This window comes from Trachypithecus francoisi, unplaced genomic scaffold (assembly GCF_009764315.1).
Source record: "Trachypithecus francoisi isolate TF-2019V2 unplaced genomic scaffold, Tfra_2.0 Lachesis_group0, whole genome shotgun sequence".
NCBI classification, from domain to species: Eukaryota; Metazoa; Chordata; class Mammalia; order Primates; family Cercopithecidae; genus Trachypithecus; species Trachypithecus francoisi.
Genome location: NW_022681453.1, coordinates 133,304,848 through 133,327,765, shown reverse-complemented (window position 1 = coordinate 133,327,765; position 22,918 = coordinate 133,304,848). Strand labels below are relative to the sequence as shown.

Here is a 22,918-nt window from a genome sequence, read left to right as displayed (position 1 = left end):
CGTCTCCAAAAAAAAAAGTTATTTAGTCACTTAACACTTGAGTCATCACCAAATCTCTGGGCCTCAGGTACCTCAAATACTAATTCTGTTCCGGACGACTATTTTACACCAACCAAGAGCCAAATTGCAAGCCCTTATAACTCAATAATAAAAAGATAAATAACTCAATTAAAAATGGGCAAAGCATCAGAATATTCGTTTCTCCAAAGATCTACAAATCACCAATAAACACATGAAAGCATTATCATTATCGCTAGGGAAATGCAAATCAAAACCACACCGAGATACCACTTTACACCCACTAGAGTGGTTATAATTTTTTTTAATGCAATATAACAAGTATTGGTGAGGATGTGGAAAAATTAGAAGCCACATACACTGCTGGTGGCACTGTGAAATGTAAAATGAGGCCGGGCGTGGTGGCTCAAGCCTGTAATCCCAGCACTTTGGGAGGCCGAGACGGGCGGATCACGAGGTCAGCAAATCGAGACCATCCTCGCTAACACGGTGAAACCCGTCTCTACTAAAAAAAAAATACAAAAAACTAGCTGGGCGAGGTGGCGGGCGCCTGTAGTCCCAGCTACTCGGGAGGCTGAGGCAGGAGAATGGCGTAAACCCGGGAGGCGGAGCTTGCAGTGAGCTGAGATCCGGCCACTGCACTCCAGCCTGGGCGACAGAGCTAGACTCCGTCTCAAAAAAAAAAAAAAAAAAAAGATTGGGGAAAACAGCATCTCCTCCCTCCCCGCACTATCGACATGTTCCCTGGAAAGTTCTAGAAGGGATTCAGAAGTGACTGATGACATCAGCGTGGCCCCGTGGCGCCCACCACAGCGGCCAACTGACACGCCAGCTTTCCCGCCTCATAGAGGCCAGGAACGGGGGTGGGGCCCTGCGAGGGGCGGGGTCACGTCACTTCCTGTGCGGGACGCACTACTGCTGGAGAGGAAAGGCAGAGAGAGGAGGGGCGAGGCCAAGAAAGCGCGCGTTTCTGGGAGGGGAGGAGCCTGGCTAAGGGGGTCGCGTCACATCCGGTAGAGTTAGAGCCCGTGCGGAGGCGGTGCGGAGCGGTTCGGCTCTGAGCTGCTGGGCGACCGGCGCGTCGTGCGGGGCTGCGGCGGAGCCTCCTTAAAGAAGGTGCAAGAGGTTGGCAGCTTCGATTGAAGCACATCGACCGGCGACAGCAGCCAGGAGTCATGAGCGACAGCGGCGAGCAGAACTACGGCGAGCGGGTACGTAGAGCTGCTGTAGGGGGCGGCTGTGTGGTCCTAGCTCCTTGCATCTTTTTCTAGGCCCATCGACCTCGGGCCAGGAGACAGGGGCGTTTTAGGCTCCGAAGTCTGAAGCCGGGAGGGTAGGCAAGGGAGACAGCTTTTAACCAGAAAAAGCCCTTGTGGATAGTGCCTTAGTGCCTTTGGTCGTGAAGGAGGGAGGCCACCGGCGGGTTTATGTGGCTTCTGCCCGAGACGGCCGTTTTTACCGTTATAAGCGGGGGAAGATGAAAATGGCCGCTGCGTCCCCGCGGTGTTGGGGGAGGGGAGCGATATCTTATTTCGGCGTTGCTCTCCTGCGAAGGTCCGCCGCAGCCATCTTGGGCTGGTGGGCTGGGCGCGCTGCCAGAGGCACAAAATGGCGGAGGAGCCGCGCGGCAACGCGGGCTCGACCCGCCGCGGGCCGCGCTTCATAAGGTCGCCTGGTGGGGTGGAATGACACAGACAACGTTCTTTGGGGTCTTTGGGCCGGTGTTTAGGTTAACGAAGGACCGTCTTTACCTCCACGGAAAGGACGGAGTCTGGGATGTCCTTGGGGCCTCTTAAGATGAAAACTAATCTGAGACCGACTGAGTTTGGGCCCGTTAGGTGGAGGGGATTGCGTGAGGGCTTTGTGCTTGGCCAAAATGAAGCGCTTTTCTCTGATAAAGGGCTTCCCAGGCAAAAGTCTGTATTAGTATTCTGTTAGAACAGACCACAAAATCGCTAAGATTATTTTGTGGACATCGCTTTTCCACGGGATTGTGAAGGAGAAATTGGCGGGCAACAATTTACGGCGCCGTTATTTCCTTTGTTTTGAGGCGTTCTAATACTTAGAACCACAACGTGTGTTGGGTACACTTTTCTTTCCCTTGAGTTTCCACCCTTTAAAGGTGTTTAGTGAGGGTTGATTGAATTGCAGGAACAAGACAGTTCTACGATTTAAGCAGCATACATAGCTGGTCTGTGAGGCTCTGGGTATTAGATTCGGAAAGCATTGAATGATGCGAAGATACGAGGCTTGCTAGAATTAAGAGGAATCTGTTAGAAGGGTAATAGAAAAGCACCATAGAAATTGATTTTTGAGGCTGTTACGGGAATAATTTGTGCTTTAAAAAAAAATTGTTACCTAAGTTTCCCCTTGTTGGTAGAGCTACCTTAAGGTCTAAGTATGATTTATCAGGTAAATAAGATTATTAAATGTCTTAGCAAACTTTTGGTTAAGATTTTAGATGATTCGTTAGAGTATTTTAGGAAGAAACTTTCAGTGATGAAGCGTGAGTTTCCTGTGTAATTTTGGAGCCCAAACTGCTTAATTTGGTTTGAACTAATCAAGCCTTGCGTTTACATATTCGGAAGAGCATAGAGTTTTTAGTTTTTGATGTTTTTCCCCTAAGCTGCCTGACTGCAACGTCACGAGTGTTACAGGTTTTTTTTTTTTTTAAGTTCTTGCTTTCTTGGGTAACAAAGTTGGGATTGAGCTCAAAAGTTGTTAAAAAGTCATGACTTCTGTTCTTTGGCAGTTGAATCTGTTAAAACTAGTCATAAAGTCTTTTGTTATTAAACAGAACAATTACTGAGTACCTTTGTACTCCTTCAGAAATACAAAATGACTGGCTTCTGACTAAAGGAAGTCTCGGTTGAATACACGTGAAGAATGCTTGAGAATGGAAAACTGCCCAAAGAGTTCATTAGTATATTTTATGTGAGAAAGGAAACAATTGAAACTGGGTTCCAATTTGAGACTCGTTTCAAGAGAAATTTGAAATTTTCTGATTGGTTATCTTTTTACTAGTAAAAGTACGTTGTGTTTTTCACAGTCTTTGAATTGTAGAGGGAGGTTAACTTAATGTGATAAAAATTGAAATTATTTTATTACATAAGAGTCTTCGCTTTCTGGCCGAGATCTCTAAGCTTAAAGTTGTGAAGTACTTCCATATTGTTGTGTTTGGTGTTTGTGTTCCAATTGGAACCTTTAAGGGTTGGAATACACCTGAATCAAACACGTGTCTAGGCTTCCAAAGCAAGCTTGGGAAAACCATAAAGCTCGGTGGAACAGTTTAATCTTAGACATGCCTGTATGATGCTTCTCTGGAGCCAGAAAAATGAGTGTCATTCAACTCCAGGCTTCTGGACTGGGTCGTAATGTAAATCACTAATCTCTTCAGATCAGTGATATTCTCCCTTATTTATCTGTCTCTAATCCAGACAGTCTCACTCTTCTGTGCCCCACCTTTTCCAGTGACTTAGGAGTTTGTTGTTGTGTCCCTCCCCTATAAGGTTGGGTGTGTGGGATAAATTATTCTCTGTTTTATCACTCAGTAGAATACATTTGGGTGGATATAATGACATTTAAAGAACTGGTGTGTCCCTCATCCCTTGTTGGTCTGTGGGATTTATTTTTTCCCCCATCTCAAAGGTAATAGATTTACACTATATAGGGGTCTAATAGCAGACTTAACCTGATCTGGCCAAACCACTTTCAAAAGTAAGATCTCATTTTCATCTCCAGATTCAAGCCTCTTCCCCCCAAATTGCTTGCATTTTGTAAAGGGGTTGACTAGCACCCTTTCTTTGTAAAAAGAGGCACTCCTAGCTGTTAAGTCACAATTACAAGAACTTGAATAAAAAGTTGATAGCAAATTTAGAAGTGCGGGGTAATCTTTAGAGCCCAATAGTGGTCACAGTGTATAGGGTGTGTGAGATTTGTATGTTGGTCTGGCACTCTGTAATGTTCTGACCCCCTCAACATTTTTTCTACAAGTGAGTGTTTACTGTTGGAATCCAAAAACTAAGGAGATACTGATGTATGCACCAGATGTTAAAGAAAATGTTTTGACCCAGCAAATACTCTGATAGAATACTGGCTGTTAATTTTTGTAGAACCCATGTGTTTGCAACATAGGCACATTATCTTTATCATTAGAGATGAATAGCAGCATCTGGACACCAACCCATCAAACTGCCTTTCAAATTCTGCAGTTTTTCTCTTCTTCTGCTTAATCTTGGGATGTGTTTTTGTATTCCTTGGTTTTAGCTCCTAAACTCTAAATTCTAATTTTCAAAACATCTCTGAATCTACTTCTTTCTAAAGAATTGTAGCCATCTCACCAAATTCCTTTAAAAGATTGAATTGTCAAATAGGAAATTGTATTGTTGTGAGTCTGGTTAGGTTTATCAGTCTCTTGAAACCAGGTTGAAATATTTTTTTTTCTTGGTTTTAAACAAGAATGCTTTAATATTGTGGATATTGTCTGGAACTAGAACGTGACATTTTCAAGCTGACATTACAAGTGATTTTATAAGGTAAGTACCACTGGTTTTGCCAAAAGGTTGAAGAGGCATTTAGGTGGTGGGGGAAGTGTTAATGGGATTTGCCTTGCACAGCCTTTTTTCCTTCTTTCTCTACAATAAAACCCAAATCTAGGTGGTAAACATTAATGCTTTCATAGTTATTTTGCCCAGGACTAGGACAGAGCTACAGTTGTGTATATTTATTGAGCCTTAGCGTTATGTTTTATGTTGATCAGTGTTTTTACATATGCGACTGTTAACAAGGCATGGTGACTGATGTTTAGGAATTTTAAGTGTTTTTAAGTGTTTGGGGGTGTGGGATATGTAGAATTAGATATTGAAATCACTTAGTATTGTTTTTAAACTGCAAGCCAAAGCAAGTTCTTCACCATAGCAAATTACAGTCTTGAAATTCCCCCAAAATCTCTGCTTTGAATTGGGTTTTGGAGGTTACACTGATGTTATCAACATAGATTGTTATGTGACAGTTTGGATGAGGGGCCCCTTTTTCTCTTTAATTTTTGTGGTTAGAAATTAGGTTAAAAGGTAGTCTTCTGGAAAGTCAAAAGATACTTAATACTTTTGTTGGGGAGTACTGAATGTTTTATGAATGTAAATTTAAGAGTCTGTGCTATATTTGCAAGAGAGTTTTTGTAAGCACGGGCCTACAACTAATTTCAGGTGATGGTTTTTTCCAGACACTATTCTCCAGTTTTTGAGGGTTTTATCTATCCATTCACCCTTCTGGTAGGCATTTTGTCCTTATTATATTGATGTGAGCATTGACGTTTCCATAACAGGATTAATTAGTTTTTCTTTTCCCCATCCCTCCCAATTTTTAAAATATTGCCTTGTCTGTCAACTTAATGAGTTTGTGCATGTTTAATGTTAAATGGATTCCAGTTGTATCCCTTAGAAACATTTTAACAAAAATGTGTTGATAGGACAAGTTTCTGTTTATTTCTAACTAGGAGCTCTTAACTAAATGTACATAACACTAGCCCAATAGTTGGTCTTCTGATTTTATAAAGTAGCCACTCGAACTTAGCTGAGTTGAAATAAATCTAATATTTATATTAATTTAGTTAGTAATGGTTTTGTTTTTAAACTATAAGAGAAGGAACCAGGTTAGGAAGGGGTAATAACAGCGGGAAGGTATCCATATTGGAAACAGTTGTGATAGCTACAGCTATGGCCTCTATTCCTGTATCTTCTGCATCTAAGTGCCCTATTTGTATCGAACTTTTAGGAGGCCCTAAGGAAACCTGCTTGGGCGTTCTGATTCCACGATTACATTTGTGCTGCCAGAAAACATTTCCCATTGCATTTTAGTGATGGATATTTAAAGAAAACCAATTACTGTAACTCCCTTAAATAAAAATGTATTTTAAAATTTTCGGATTAAACAATAATTGACTTTAAAACTAGACTGGAAATTATCCTTTTGTTAGGAAAGACATCCCAGCACTTGCCAAGTTAACAATGGTTGTCTTTATGCCCAGATAGGTATAAAGACTTGCAATTTTTTTAACAAAGCCTTACATTTTTTTCAGGAGGAAAAACTAGGAGAGGAAATAATTGACAATAAAATGAAAGATCATCAAGGTGAAATGTAGGATAACAAGAAAAACTAGAATGTTTTATGGAGGCAGTATTTATTTTACTTTGTTTAGCGTGTTCAGACATTTAGAGATCAGCTAAATTCAATCTTTTTAATTATTTGAGGAGGTGAGCTATAATTTTAATAGTGCCACCTTTTAAAGTAGTATTTCTCCTTTGGACATCCAGAAGACTTAGTATTTTCTTCATTGAGGGGGAAAATGTACAACAAAACTCTTCGAAAATACCAGTGTTGGATTCAAGTTTGTTCTGCTTTCCTTCATAGTTACTGGCATATTGTAGGTGGTTAACTTGATTTTGTCTTTTTGTGATTCATACTATAATATACCATTAGAGCAGCTTTTCAGGGGGTGGGTTACACTTCAGTTCCAAATTGTCAGGTTCCTTGACACTGTCTTTCTACAGAACTCTTAAATACAGTACAAAAGTGTGTGACGCTAAATACGTTTCTTTATCCTACCTAGACAAGTCACAATACTGTAAACCTCTTCAACCCTGAGCCTTTGTCATCGTACAAATGAATTGTCCGTGCTTTCCTTTCTTGCACTTATGTATTAATGTGTCACTTTTTGACTAGAGGTGTGCTTTTGACACTTAACCTATTTTCTATTGAATATAGTAAGAAGTGTGAAATGTAATAGTTCTTAAAATGTTAAATGAACAGTAAATGTTCAGTGGCGCACTTCACATTCAACTTAAGCATGATAAATCTATTTGGAGTAGAGAAATGAGATTGATTACCATATATTCTAGAACCAGCAGAAAACTATGTAGTTTCAGTTTTTTGAGCTGCATATTCTAGTTTCTTTTTTAATCCAAATCAACAAAGGGATTTTTTTTTTCTAGTTTCAGTTTTGGCACTGGATTTTATCCTGGAGTTTTAAAATATTCTTCATCCTGTTCTTTTTCTATTAAGGTTAATGTTGAAGAAGGAAAATGCGGAAGTCGTCATTTGACAAGTTTTATAAATGAGTATTTGAAGCTCAGGAATAAGTGAAGCTGAAATTTGAAAAAATAAAAGAAAGAATGCATGCTAATTATCAGACCAGAAGTCCCACTTGTAGAATATTGAGCAATTTGTGTGAAGTGGGGAAGATGAAAGAAGTCAGAATTTGAAACGGAAGAATGAAGAAAAGAAATAAAAATGAAGTTAAGATAAGAAGTAATCTGGAATCAGAAAGCACTACGCTAAGTAATTACTAGTCTGTTTATGTGTCCCTGTATATTTTGCTAAACATGCATGCATTATTTGTTTAATAGAAGAAAATATATACAGGGTAAAGAAGTGCCTTCCAGGGGAAACGTTTAAATTAGGTAATTCTGATTTTAACTGCTTAGTCAAATGATTGAAATGCAATTTTTAAAAAACAATATTTAGTAGTCAAGCACCAGGCAGCAATGAGCTCTCCAGCATGGGTAACAGTGGGCTTCATGTTGTCCTCTCTAGATAAACTTTTTACCTAACTAATGTTGCTGGTCCTGGGGCATGAGTGAATACCTCCAGGGTTGGAACTAGTGTTCTTTGCCACCTCCCTGGACTCTTAGATTGCACTGATCCCTTTTCTTCAGTACTGAGCAATGTGTAGTAGAGTATTTTCTGTTAAATGATTTTCAAAAGAATGTCACCAAGATGGTTATGGAACCAAACCCCCAAAATCCAAACAAAGCATTGAATAAAATAGTTCCCTTTGGCATTGGTGTGTTAGTTTTTTCCATATGGCAGTAGTGGAAATCTATGAGCATTTGGGCCCTAAATTTAAGATGCATATTTGCTAAATACACAGGGATGGTTTTTCAAATTCTGTTTCTGTTTAATGCCTATTCCAGCTGATTGACGAGGGTTACTGATAAAATACAGTAGCTTCCCCTTAGAAGAGGTGGGTCACACAAGTGAACAGGATAGCTAATACAAATCGCAGTAGTAGCAGATGCTTTCATTCCTGTTTCTCCTTTTCTGCTATCAACATTTAGTTATTGTAATATTAGAGGTATAGGTTACAAAGTAGCTTTATTCTTGTTACCCATCCCTACCACTTACTGAGAAATTCAACCCAAAAACTGTCGCTTCCTTTTCTGTGTGTTTTTTTTAGCTGAGTAGAAGGGTCAAGTGATTGTTGTAATGTTGTTACTCTCCGCTCCGTTGGATGAGACAAGTACACACATCAAAATATCAAAATAATATCCAGTAGTAGCCGGCCAACAGTTTTCTACCCAATTGAGAATGCCAAAAGTATCATCTCATACAGTTCTTCCTGAAATAAACTTTCTCTGAGAGTTGTCAGGTCTTCATGCTCTTGGAGAAAGTGACTTAAATGGCATTTCTTAGAGAATCCATTTTCTGATGCTTTCAGGCCTGTTTATTTCTGTATCTTGCAAGCAGAAGAAATTTTTCTCGTAAGAAGTTTTGCATTCCTTTGTCAAATTTCTTGCCATAGATAAACTAATGATAACATAAATGTTACTTTTATGTTCCAAATTACTCAGAGCAGGCAGGAAGCTGAGGTAAAAGTGATGTGAACGAATATTACATTTTAATTCCAAGCCCATGGATTCTTTTATCAAGAAACCTGACAGGTCCTTGGGGTGCAAAAGAGGAAAATACCTCTTAACCCCCAGCCCACTAAAGGAAAGAAAGCAATTTGGAATCCGTTTATGACCCAAGCTGGATAGACTTAAGGTGAGAAAACATTGCTAGTGGACTATTGTGTCCATTTGTTTTTGTTTTCCCCCTTGACCAAAGCATCTGTGGGTCCTAGTGTGTCTCCTCGGACCATAGGGAAGATGAAGAGGAGGCTGGCTTCTGTTCCTGAGAACAGGCAGTGTGTGAAAGACCACCTTAATCAGAGGTCTGATTAATGCTGGGGGAGTCAAAGCAAGGAAGTCGGGATGACAGCGTTTCAGGAAGGTAACCTTTGCCAAGAGAAAAACAATCAGTAGGAAGCATGTAACTTCTGAAGTTGACTAAGTCGAGTAAGTCAGACTTAATTAGTATGATAAATAGTGTTTTAAGAGATGCAGATGCCCAATTCCAGGCCACCTAAAAACAGACTCCAGTTCAGAGTTCTTGTATTTGAAAATGCTGTAGACGTTTAGTGCATACCTGTGTTTATGAGCCACTGTTTTAAATCTAATAGACTACATTCAGTTTTTAAAATAATACAGGGATTGGATGGTGATTCCTTCTTTCAAATACGTTTTTGTAAGGTGGTTGCTGTTCTCAGAATAGGGAGATGTAGATTATTTTGTTGGAAGGCTAAGTGTGCTGTATTTTTACTTGATGTATTCCCTGCAGGTTTTGTATTAGGATGTGGCTGAGATCCAGTCTGTGAGAGCTTGATTGATTCCCTGAGCATTTTGCAGGGAAATTTTGGCTTTATTCACGCTAAGTTTAGGTTCATGGTCCCTTTTTGTGAGGCAGTGGTGTCCAGTTCTCTCTTGGTGTGGTTTTAATGTGTTGACCATGTCAGCCCTAACAGTGGAATTTGAAGTATCCTTAGATTTAGGGGCTTCCCCAACTGGTTTTACAGATTTGCCTGTCTGCATTAATATTTAAAGTTAACATTATGTTTTCGATTTGGGTGCTAATTTTAGGTCTTATTTTTTGTAGACAAGCTTTATTTATTTCCTTGCATATGTATTTCCCAGCCAGTTAAATGGCCAGAATAACTTGAGAAGGCTTTAACTTTTTTAAGAAAATATCACTGATAAAGGTGGAGACGTTTAGGTGCTATCCCAAACGTGTCAGTATAGAAAAGGAAGCCTTTGCGTTCTGGTATTTCCGTTATTCCTGGCCTAAGAAATGATTGCTTACAAAATATATTTGCGTAGTTCGTTAGTTTTGGAGGCTGAGTGAAAACTGTGGTTTCCCATATATTGTATCTGTGATCTGCTGGAATTTAAGGAGAAAACTTCATTAAGTCTTATTTTCTAGGTTAGGAGTAGTATCTCTTCCCTCAGTGGACAGGCTACTGAAACATCTTAGCTTAGAATAAAGGCTTTTCTGTTAAATAAAGCCAGGAGCTTATTAAAGAGGATCTTGATTTGACCCATTCTTCCTTTATACTCAGATTCCTGGGCCGACTGATTTCTGTTAACTATAGTTACTTTATTTGTAGTCTTTTAACTGTTAATGTGAAACATCCATATTCTGCTTTCACTTCCATTGAGGTAATCTTTCTAGTGTTGGAGTAAACAGGCGTTTAGCAACTTTTGGGTTCCCCATTTCTATCTTCTCACCTGTATTAATTTTTGCCTGTGGTAAAAGTAGCAAAAACTACACCCTCATTTTTGAGTCTCAGAATACTTGATAGGGAACTCCAAGGGATTGTTTTTTATTGGAATCCCCAGAGCATCACTACAGCCTTTAACCATTTCTTGATGTTAAAGGCAGCTGTCCTCACTAATAAAGAAGGGTATCATATTTTTCTTTTAATCTCTTTACAGTCACTCATGGAGGGAGGTAGAGGGGAAAGGCTGTCACATTTCATGTCACCTCACCAATGTTTTATAATGGCCTTGAACTCATTTTACTGGATGAGTTAGCCTTTCCTTCTCTGTTAAACCTCAAACCTTAATTTGTCTCTTCTGTGTTACATTATACATTTTTTCCCTGAGCATCAAAGGATCATCCAAATTTTCTCCGTTACGCTGTAAACCACAAAACTATCTTCTAAAGTGTTTTGAGGTGTAATTTAAAATAATCCTCTATCTTCTATCCTTTCAAGAATGTCCAGAATACGCTGAAGATGTATCATACAAGGAAATCTCTTGTGATTAAATTTTCTCTAGAAGCTTCACCTTTGATTCATGCCATATAGTGACTTACTGTAATACTGCTTCCTTTTGAGTCTTGCTATTTCTGCTCTCGAGTAGAAAGGCTCACCAGGCTTTATTTTGTCTAAGTTGGATAACCTAAAATAAAGGTTGCTGTATTTGATAATTTTAGATGAGGAGTAAGTAGGTTCTGTCCCTTCCTCATCTACTGTTTTGGTGCCTTGGCAGAACTTTTCCTTGGTTTCATTACTTAATATACCTTTTGTTGATTAATTTTGACTATGATATATTGATTATATTGATATATTTTTAATATACCTTTTGTTGATTAATTTTGACTATGTGTCTTTAACTCGTTGATGACCTAGTTGTCCTGGTTAGCCATTCCTTTGCTATTTTTCATTACAGATCCCTTAACATACCAGCCAATCCCAGTTTTGATTGGGAAAGCTTTGGCTTTTGTATGTAGTTTCTATTCTCTTCCGCTTCCTGGGCCCTAGATTAGGAGCTCCTGATTTAGCTGCCCTGGTTTTAATGTGTGCTTAAGTTAACTAGGTAAGTTAGGTTAATTCCTGGTTTCCCGTAAGTTTGCCCTGGCTCGTCTCCATTTAGCTGGAGAAACTGTGAAGGATCTCTGATGTCTTCTCTACTCTTACTTGTGTGTAGTTCGCTGCTCTGTTGTAGCTCCATCTGGTTGCTTTCAGTTTTTTAGGGGGCCTCCCACCATGGTTAGATGCAATAGGGTTTTACAGGGTTTAGTGTCTTTCAGGCTAGCCTTTGCTTTCCACTAGGTTTCTGCCTTTCTCTAGGATTTGAAACTGAGATCATCATCTTTATCTCTTTTATCAGTGAATTATAAATAATAACTTGAAAGGTCAAGGTCTATTTTTTTAAGTGAATTATATAAATTTTATAGGGTTTGTTTTATTGATTGCAACTTGATTGAAATAGGTATAAAGTATAGGTGTCATAGTTAATAAGGTTCCGTCTCACCCTAGTCTTTATGGAGTAACATTCTGAAACACAGTCCTTGGACAGTTCCCTTAACTGCTTGACTTTGGCACCCTTTTCTGAAGGAAGTGGGGTCAAATAATTCTTATCCCTGCTCCAAAAAGGTGGAAGAAAGGACAAGTTAATTGACTTATGTCATTTGGAGCAATGAAACTATTAACACCAGGTATATTCAGTTCCTGCCCTTACCTATATTTTCTTATCTTGGAAGGGGATTGCTGTCCCTCGCCATTTATCTCACAGCAGCTTATTTGTTTTTAAAGTTGCCCAGAAAGTGTGCAAATTAAACTTTTAACATCTACGTGTAGGAATCCCGTTCTGCTTCCAGAAGTGGAAGTGCTCACGGATCGGGGAAATCTGCAAGGCATACCCCTGCAAGGTCTCGCTCCAAGGAAGATTCCAGGCGTTCCAGATCAAAGTCCAGGTCCAGATCTGAATCTAGGTAAGAAAGACTGTCTTGAGATTTCCTTGTTACTCTTAGCTCTGAAATTGGTGCGTGTTTTGTAAACCAGGAAGTTAGAGAGGGTTAGATTATTTGTTGGCCTATTAAATATTGGTACTAGAAGTGAACTTAAGTTCTGGGAGGCAAGACTAAAAGCTGTTAAGAGCCTGGGCTTTTGGAGTCAGGGTTCTCTATTTTTGTTGGTTTGGGCAGATTATATAACCTTTCAGCATTAGCTTCTTTATAAAAGGCAAATTAGAAATACAGTACCAGTTCTTCAGGGTGGTTGTGAGGATTTACTGAATGTAAGTAAATTGCTTATTGGTATGGCAAATACACTGCAGAACATTGGCTTTCAGTAATTGCAATTCTTGATAAATAAGTATATATGTGGTGTGCTTTTTTTTTTTTTTTTTTTTAATGTTGGTGAAGAGTAGGCTATATATATATACATCCTGGTTTGCCTGGGACAATACCAGTGTATGCCTGTGGTCAGGCATAATTAACAGCACCCCTTTTCTTAAATGTGTCCTGGTTTCGATGACAACTTAGAGACACTCTAGTTAGTCAAGAGCCACTCGATTTTTTTTTGTTTTTGTTTTTAACTGCTGGGGAATACTTGTGATTTTGTTACTGTATTAAGTTAATGGTGGGCATAATGGGAGACAGAAAAGTAGAGAAATGGTTTTCTGAGGGGGAAAGATGGGCACAAGCCAACCAAGTAAAATGCTGCATGCCTTGATTTGCAAAAGATAAGTAATGTGTCTTTAATTGGAAGAAATACTGGAGGAGAGCTTGTGGTTTTTAGAACGCTTCCTAGCAAAGTTGAAATGACTTAATAATTAAAGAAGAAAAGTATTGATCCTATTAAGTTGGTAACCATGTTAGCATATTCCTGGATTGTTCCCTCTTTTGGAGTTTAACTTTAGAATAGAGTAATAAAGAAGATAGTATCTGTTGTCAATCGTAACCTTAGGGAGATGTCTTTGTCTTACAGGTCTAGATCCAGAAGAAGCTCCCGAAGGCATTATACCCGGTCACGGTCTCGCTCCCGCTCCCATAGAAGATCACGTAGCAGGTCTTACAGTCGAGATTATCGTAGACGGCACAGCCACAGCCATTCTCCCATGTCTACTCGCAGGCGTCATGTTGGGAATCGGGTAAGGCGAAAAACTGGTTTTGAAGCAGTGAACTGCCTAAATTTACTTTTTCTTAAAGTTAGAGCTGATTTTGACAATAGAGCTTTAGCAGTGGGTGCCTGAGTGAACTTTTTAGTGTTTTGAGACTGTCTTTTAAGTTAATCTTCATGATGGGGTCTGCGTTTGGGCGACCTGTCATTTAAGCATAATACTGACACAATGGTGTAAACTCCTTAGCCCATCAAAAGAAACTTGCCACTGTGCCTTACTATACTGTACTATAGTATTAGCACATTAGTTCAAAATATAGTTGTATGCTAATGTTACTCTTTTTTTTCCAGGCTGCATAAACCCAGTTAGATGCTCTCCTAACTTTCTCATTTAATTTGAAGCTAATTTCTTTTTGGTGGTGTTAAGGTGTTTTTTACATTTCATGAAAGACTTCAAATAAGATGATATTTATTGTGATTTCATTGTATAATCCAAGTGGTTTAGGAGGAGGGTGCAGGGGGACTTAATGTTTTTACAGTAGAGTAGAATTTTTCCCTAGTAAATTGTTAGTTTATGAAATAATGGAATCTTTAGGTAAATTCATCACAGCATCTGGAATGTTAGCAACAACATATGGTTCACTCTTTATTCTTTCCTCTGTCATCTTTTTTTGAGACAGGACCTCACTGTCACCCACTCTGGAGTTCAGTGGTGCAGTTTCAGCTTACTGCATCCTCTACCTTCCAGGCTTAAGCGATCCGCTCACCTCAGCCTCCTGAGTAGCTAGGACTACTAGGCATGCACCATCACACCCAGTTACTTCTTGTATTTTTGTAGACGTGGGGTCTCTGTGTTGCCCAGGCTAGTCTCAAAACTCTCCTGAGCATCAAGCAGTCCACCAGCCTTGGCCTCCCATGGTGTTTGGATTACAAGCGTGAGCCACTGCACCTGGCCAACTCTTGTTTCTTATGATTGCAAGCTGTTTATGACCTATAAAATGGTTTGGTACTCATCCCCCTTGGGCTTCAGTTATGTACATACACTTGTGTATTGTGTTTCTTGAAAAATCAAACCATACATGCTCATCAGTTCAGAGCATTCTGTTGAATGGAAGGTGTGTCAACATTAAAATTTTTTCTAGCTGATGGACTCTGGTTCCAGTTATCCTTGTGTGTCATGTTGTGAATATGTGGATTTTTCTCAGAGTAAATTCATAGAAGGAAAGATGCCAGGTTGCTTGTCACCAGCACGAGTGCTTGTTTCCCCACTTAATTCTAAGGTTGAAATTTTTTCTTACGCATTTTTCCTACCCATTCCCAAAAATGCTTATAGTACTTGTTGTAATTTTGTAATTTCTAAGTGGTATTTGGTCTAATTATTATGTAATTTTCTTGTTAGTGACATTTTGGCTAGTATATAGCTCCCTTTTTAAAAAATTTTGCTTTTGTGACAACTTTCCAAAGTTTAAAATTTTTTTTTTCCCCTAGGCAAATCCTGATCCTAACTGTTGTCTTGGAGTATTTGGGCTGAGCTTGTACACCACAGAAAGAGATCTAAGAGAAGTGTTCTCTAAATATGGTCCCATTGCCGATGTGTCTATTGTATATGACCAGCAGTCTAGGCGTTCAAGAGGATTTGCCTTTGTATATTTTGAAAATGTAGATGATGCCAAGGAAGTAAGTAAAAGTCGACCTGTTCTTTGTAAACTACCAGTTCAATTGTTAACGCCAAGTACCAGTGACCAGTTGCTAGGATAGGGACAAGAACAAGTCAATAATACTTTGAACTTTTCTCCAGCCTCTTGTGGAGACTGAGGTACCTGCACAATAACAGAAAATTTTGTATAATTTGGGGAAGTTGGTCCTACCACCTACTTTATTAGTTGCCACCTACTGGGGTCACCTATACCCCAATTCCACCAGGATATGTAGTCAATGTTTACATTGAGTTTACATTCTAGAGTCGAAAATAACCAAAAGCAAAGTTACGTTCCTTTTTTGGCAAGTGAATGATGTCATATTTGGATTTTGATTTGAGGCAGAATATAGAAGGAGTCAAGATTTGATATGTGAGGCTAGATCCCATTTAAGAAATTCAGACTTCAGGTACAGTAAGGATGGTAGCTAAAGTCGTCTCCAATATACAGAAGAGGAAAAACTGAGAAACACTTAATGACAGGCTCTCTCATAGTCAATTTTGAGATTAGGAATTGAGCTCCAGGTAAAATCACTTTAAGTAGGTCTTTATGGAAATTAAAATTTTTTAAAACGATGAATTTTTAAAGGGGTAACCTACTAATGGAACAATTAAAAGCTGAATGCAACTAGGTACAACGAGTGACTTTGTGGAATTGTAAGATTTGAAGAGACCTCTTAAGATACACAGCTTCATTTTAGGAAGAATTGAGATGCCAACGGTGTAAATAGGATTAGCTTGAGTTCGCCCATTTCCTAATTAAGTTTTTGCAATGGGATCATAGCTCTCGGAAAATAGCATAAATTTTATCTTAATTTCTAGTGCCAGAAACTAACTGGGACATAAACACTAGCTTGAACATCTGAACTGGAATATAGCATAGTATTGAAATTAGAAATTTTAATTCTATTTAGGTAAAAGGATGTTTCCTCAAATTATGAACAAACTTTAATGTGTTCGAAATGGGTTATTTTTATTTTTTAAATGTATGCTGTTAATATGGACTCTGGGAAAAGGATCTGTGTACTTAAGACTTTGCTTCAGTCTTAGCTTTTGGCTTCCAGAGAAGGCCTAAGAAAACTTCAAGGGTTAAATAATATGTTCAGGTTTCAGTCATAGGATCTCAGTCACAACTATTTAACTCTGCTGTTTGAACCCAACAGCAGCCAGATAAATGAGTGGGGCCCTATTCCAATAAAAGATTATTTTGGGGCACTGGAATTTGGATTTCGTGTGTTTCTTCACTTGTCATGAAATACTTTTTTTTCCCCCTAGTTATTTAAATTCTTAGCTTATGGGTTATACAGAGACAGCCAGCTGGCCAGATTTGACCTACAGGCTGTAATTTGCCAATAGTGTGCTGCTTTGGAGCTGGAAATACTGTCAGGATTATAGTTAGGTAAAATAATTGCTTCAAGTTTTTATGAGTAGCTTTTACAAATGAACATTTAGTGGAGGGAACAACACATTGTAAGTGTTGTAAGCCAGAACCTTATGTTCTGGCTAACATTAAGATAACTTAATGCACCTAACTGAGGTGTCCAGTGGGACCTTACTCAGCCACGGGATAATTAGTGGCTTTGTTCAGGATGTATATAACAATTTATTTATCTTTTGAAGGCTAAAGAACGTGCCAATGGAATGGAACTTGATGGGCGTAGGATCAGAGTTGATTTCTCTATAACAAAAAGACCACATACACCAACACCAGGAATTTACATGGGGAGACCTACTTAGTAAGTTTATTTTCAAAATAAATATAATTGGTAATTGTTCACTTACCAAAGAAACACATTAGTGGAAAGTCTTCAGCACTTAGATTTGTACCATAAACCTGACTGTTGATTGATTTTAAGTTTAACTATTACAGGTAAAACTGTAAATCTTAGTCAAATGCACTTTTAAATTTTCTTTTTTGTTTTTGTTGTTGTTGTTTGGTTTTGTTTTTGTTTCGTTTTGAGACGGAGGCTCGCTCTGTCGCCCAGGCTGGAGTGCAGTGGCGCAATCTTGGTTCACTGCAACCTTCGCCTCCCGGATCCAATAGAGCAAAGTGATACTGTTTTCTTTCCTCTTAGAAATATGTGGGATATGCAAATTGACCTCTGGCAGGATCTGTGTGCCTCCTTAACCAAAGATTTTTTAAAATAGGTTTATGTATGTTGAAACAGGGGAAAAGGGCAATGTTTGTTCAATATAGGTGAGAATTTTAACAGGAATAATGTTTATTTTCCAGTTAATGTGTCAGAAAAGACCTACTAGCAGATATAAAAAGTCATGTCCAGAAAGATAAGGGAGGTCACCTGATATTTTTTTCTTCATAGTGGCAGCTCTCGCCGTCGGGATTATTATGACAGAGGATATGATCGGGGCTATGATGATCGGGACTACTATAGCAGATCATACAGGTAAGTTATGAGGTAGAAAGGTCAACGTCTGACTCTCAGTAGTGTACAGAGCAGCACTATGCTTAAGTTTTAGCCTTTGGTAAAAGCTTTGCTTTAGTACTTTTACTCTGAGAAATGCAGAGCAGAAGCGTAAATCAGATTTTAAGGTTCTGTCTTAATCAATTTAATGTGTAATTGGATTTCTGTTCAAATATCCTAGAATATAAATGGGATTTAGATGATAACTTGTAATGTTAATAATAAAATGTTGTATTCTTTTTAAACATTGAATGAGGCTGGGCGCTGTGCTCACGCCTGTAATCCCAACACTTTGGGAGGCCAAGGCAGGCAGATAACCTGAGGTCCAGCCTGGCCAACATGGTGAACCCCGTCTCTACTAAAAATACAAAAATTAGCCGGGCATGGTGGTGCATGCCTATAGTCCCAGCTACTCGGAAGTCTGAGGCAGGTGAATTGCTAGAACCCGGGAGACAGGTTGCAGTGAGAACTGAGATTGCACCACTGCACTCCACTCTGGGCAACAGAGCGAGACTGACTCTCCAAAAAATATATATATATATAGATAATGAAAGCAGAATTACAGGCTGAGACGGGAGGATTGCTTGAGCCCCAGAATTTGGGACTGACCTGGGCAGCATGGGGAGACCCTATCTCTAAAAAATTGAGGCAGAAATCCGGGGAGATTGAAGCTGCGGTGAGCCAGGTACACTCCCATCTGAGTCTCCTCCCACCAGAGCAAGACCCCACCTTAAAAATTAAAAAAAAATAAAAATTATAGCCTCTGTCTTAGTCTTGTAAAAGCAAATTTCATAAGCCATTTTGGAAAGCCACCACTTTTCAGGCAGTTTCTTGGAATCTCTAATGCATGCATCGTACACTTATAGGGCAGGTAAAACTGATGCCTTGAAAGAGTCCAGAGAATAATTTTAAGACATTAATTTAGTATGACAAGGGTAAGTGACTTTTTATTGCCCAAAAGTTGATATTTCGGGGTTTGGGTAGGGAAATGTCAGTCATATTTTAAAAATAAAGATACCTTTGAGAATACTTCCAAAGATAAGAATGAAGTAAAATCGTGACATTTTGGTGTCCTCCCTTGCTTTGTCAAAATGTGTAATTTGACAAGTCAAATAATACAGTTAGTATTGACCACAGTTGTCATTGATAATGGTATTGAGGTATGGATGTCTTTTTTGTGTATTATTTGGTAATGTTTAAGAAGTTAATAGTTGTTGGCCGGGCGCGGTGGCTCAAGCCTGTAATCCCAGCACTTTGGGAGGCCGAGACGGGCGGATCACGAGGTCAGGAGATCGAGATCATCCTGGCTAACACGGTGAAACCCCATCTCTACTTAAAAATACAAAAAACTAGCCGGGCGACGAGGCGGGCGCCTGTAGTCCCAGCTACTCGGGAGGCTGAGGCAGGAGAATGGCGTAAACCCGGGAGGCGGAGCTTGCAGTGAGCTGAGATCTGGCCACTGCACTCCAGCCTGGGTGGCAGAGCGAGACTCCATCTCAAAAAAAAAAAAAAAAAAAAAAAGAAGTTAACAGTTGTTAATCATTGTCTGAAAGTGAGTCTATAAGTGTATTGTTCAGCATTTTATCACCCATGAAAACCCTTTTTTATTTAAAGCATCACTCAAATGGTACTAAAGGTACTGATTTGTTAGGACTGAGGTTAAGCTGTTTGTTTGGTATTGTTTTTTTTGTTTTGTTTTGTTTTTTAAGAGCATTTACTTAGGAATGTTCTGTGTTCTAATACTACTCATTTCAGCCACCAGAGAGAACCCTACTCAGGTTTCTAAAAAGAGTGGCAAATCATTTGACCTGCAAGAACCATCTCATTCATGCTGTATGAAAGTTTTTATTTTACTAAATGAATGACATCGTTTTTTAAAACTTACAAATTGAATGCCTGTTGCCTTTCTGTCTTCACAGAGGAGGTGGCGGCGGAGGAGGAGGATGGAGAGCTGCTCAAGACAGGGATCAGATATATAGGTATGCCAGGAGAGGACTTAGCATCTGTACAACAGTAGAAGGCTTCACATAAAGATGTTTGCCTACTAATGTTTTGGTAAATTATAAGTGGAATACCCAAAATCAGACTGTTTGAAGCTCATGAAAATATTGTAATAGAAACTAAATGACTACGTAAAATCTTTGTATATTTATAAAAATTAATTGGGTTTACAATGGGTCATTATTTAGTGGTACCATTTTATACCTTGATGAGGTACAGTGAAGTTAAAGTCAGTGATAAGAACTCATTTTTTTGTCATTACATTCTTGTATTACATTTTATTTGCTTTTTGTAAGCATCTAATAGCACGTGAACAGCTTTTTTTACACAAAGCTAAATCCTAAAGTACTTGTGGAATTAGTTTTGGGTATTCATGAGGGTGCTGTTGGAATTACTGAATGGTATGGGAATTTTCTCTCGTTTTTATTTTTAATTTTTGGACACAGCAACACTGTCACCTAGGCTGGAGTACAGTGGAGCAATTTCAGCTCACTACAGTTTCTGCCTCCCGAGTAGCTGGGATTACAAGCATGCACCACCACACATAGCTAATTTTTTTGTATTTTAGTAGAGACAGGTTTTCACCTTGTTGGCCAGGCTGGTCAAACTGTTGACCTCAAGTGATCCTCCTGCCTTGGCCTCCCAAAGTGCTGGGATTACAGGCATGAGCCACCACACCCAGCCAGGAATTTTCTTTTACCTCTCTTAACCATACTTCACAAAATTTAAGAGGTAAGCAGATTAAAATATAGCAAGGATTATTTGACCTGAAAGTTATTTGATACTTGGGCCTGATAATGTACTTCATTCTCAAGACTTAAACAGACATCGAAGGTTCATGCAACGTTTCCTTTTTTGGGAACTGATAAAAGGGCAGTATATATAGTCACAAATTTATATGTTTGGTCTAATTATTGAGACTTAGACAATCTTGACATTTGTTTATAGAAGGCGGTCACCTTCTCCTTACTATAGTCGTGGAGGATACAGATCACGTTCCAGATCTCGATCATATTCACCTCGTAAGTTTTTATCTTAATGATTGTTCATATCGTAGTAGTATGGCTTGGTGACAAAATACACCAAGTAACTATTCCCTTTTGCAGCTAATGGATTTCTTTCAGGTAGTTTTATCTGTACCTATAATTCTGCACACACCCTGAATGGTTTTTGTTTCAAGAAAGTTTATAGAAACAACCCTTAGAATCCTATTATTTTTTAAGAAGGAAAAATTGGAGAGTCTCCTTAGCCAGAGTAGGCTCAGAGACTCCTGTTGTTTCTAACTGAAATAGTAACTTTTTTAGTAGCTTTTCAAGAGTCCTTAAAAATTTTTGGACAGCACAGAAACATGGATTACTTAGCCCTTTAGCTCTCAGATTGAGTTATACTTACCAGCAATTTCTGTTATGCAACATTGCTATCTCATTTCTAGTGTAATACTTATATGGAAGTCTTTCTCTGTTTGGGAGTTGGGGGGTCTGGTACACAGGAATTTCTTAATGGCAGGATATTCTGAAATTCTCAGCATTAAAGTATATTTGATAATTAGTTCACTTAATATTAAAGCACGTTCATTCTTTTCTTCCTAGGTCGCTATTAAAGCATGAAGACTTTCTGAAACCTGCCCTAGAGCTGGGATATTGTTTGTGGACAATATTTTTTATTGTCTCTTGTTTAAAAAGTGAACAGTGCCTAGTGAAGTTAGGTGACTTTTACACCTTTTATGATGACTACTTTTGGTGGAGTTGAAATGCTGTTTTCATTCTGCATTTGTGTAGTTCGGTGCTTTGTTCAAAGTTAAGTGTTTTCAGAAAAGTATGTTTTGCATGTATTTTTTTACAGTCTAAATTTTGACTGCTGAGAAGTTTCTATTGTACAAAACTTCATTTAAAAGGTTTTTCTACTGAATCCAGGGTATTCTGAAGATCGAAGCCTGTGTAAAATGCTACCAAATGGCAAAAAGCAACAATAAACAGTTTGATTTTTACTTTTCTTTCTAACATATCAATGCTTAGCAGAACTATTCAGATTAAGTTGTCAGTAGTAAATTTAAAGACAAATACCCGTTTTCCTCCAGTCCATGAAATATACCATACTTATATAACTGCAGCTAAATGTTAAAAATTATGCTCTGTAACTCTGTACTGCTAGTATTAGAACTAAAAACCTTAAAATACAGCCAGTGCTTAATGCTTATATAAATGTGGATTTGTCAGCTTTTATGTAATCTGTAATATGCATAGCAGGAAATAAGAAACGAAGAGTTACACAGTGTATGCCTTAAAAGGCTGTTTCTTAAAAAGCTGTTACAAGGGGATAATGGTATTTCAACTAGTTATCAGCAAGTGACAATACATTCCACCACAAATATACTCTTGTTCTTCTAGCTTTTAGACTATATGAAAAAACTGGGTGCTTCAGAGTACATGATAAGAGAAGGGAACACTACACCTGTGTCATGGATGAACTGAAGACTTTGCCTGTTCATTTTTTAAATATTATTTTCAGGTCCTTTGCTTACCAAAGGAGACCCAATTTCACTCAAATGTTTTGAGAACTGTGTTTAAATAAACGCAAATGGAAAGAAAAATGCTGGTGCAGCTGTTTACAAAGAAGTGTTCTTGTTCTATTACTTAGAGTTCTGTAGTTAATTGTTAGGGCAATGTGTTCCTTGGACTGAGATGTATCTTTGCTATTTTGGGGAGGGGGAGATGAATTTCTGTTTCTGTTCCTGAAAAATTCAGAGTGATGTCCATTTGGGGATGGAGTTATAGTAAATAACTAGACTGAGGGTACTTGAAATACGTGTTCTTAGTTTTCTTTTATATTTAAGTAATTTTCATGACCATTGCAGGGATGTTGCTATAGGTAGATTATTTTGTTACCTTGCTAACCTTTATCGCATCTAGATATTAGTACATTTCAGGTACTTTGAGAAGCACTTTACATACAGTCTTTAGCAATGAAATGATGTAGAGTAACTTACCTTAGTTCAAATAGCTGTTTAGGTGGCAATGCCACGATCTGAACCTAGGTGATGTTAGTCCATAGTTCTATTAATCGTGATGTCATTCAGCTCAAATCTGGGTAGCTGGGTGATGGAAAATACCAGTAATGGAGCATAGGCAGTATTGGCAGGTCTTAATTTGTAAAACTTACTGTCCAGGGTGTTGATAATCTTCACAATAACCCTCAGTTTCTGTCTTAAGGCCTGAGTTTTAGCCCTTTCGTCGTGTAGCTGTCCTTTATCCTGCTGGTTAAAAGTTTCCTTTTTTAGGCTAG

General features: G+C 38.6%; 1 protein-coding gene across 3 annotated transcripts; it reads left to right on the top strand.

Annotated features, from left to right (window-relative positions):
- Positions 1-918: 918 nt before the first annotated feature.
- TRA2B (transformer 2 beta homolog) lies at positions 919-22,226 on the top strand. 3 transcript variants are annotated; one of them, XM_033211957.1, is made up of 10 exons: positions 1,009-1,229; positions 7,078-7,353; positions 12,254-12,387; positions 13,385-13,547; positions 15,005-15,193; positions 16,833-16,948; positions 17,534-17,617; positions 19,555-19,614; positions 20,585-20,658; positions 21,226-22,226. In XM_033211957.1, exons 4-10 carry the CDS (start codon positions 13,515-13,517, stop codon positions 21,234-21,236), a joined length of 567 nt encoding a protein of 188 aa, XP_033067848.1. In that variant the 5' UTR covers positions 1,009-1,229; positions 7,078-7,353; positions 12,254-12,387; positions 13,385-13,514; the 3' UTR covers positions 21,237-22,226. The 3 variants fall into 3 exon arrangements, with proteins under 3 accessions (XP_033067847.1, XP_033067848.1, XP_033067849.1); XM_033211958.1 differs by lacking the exon at positions 1,009-1,229 and adding an exon at positions 4,395-4,553; XM_033211956.1 differs by lacking the exon at positions 7,078-7,353 and having other exon boundaries at positions 919-1,229.
- Positions 22,227-22,918: the final 692 nt, after the last annotated feature.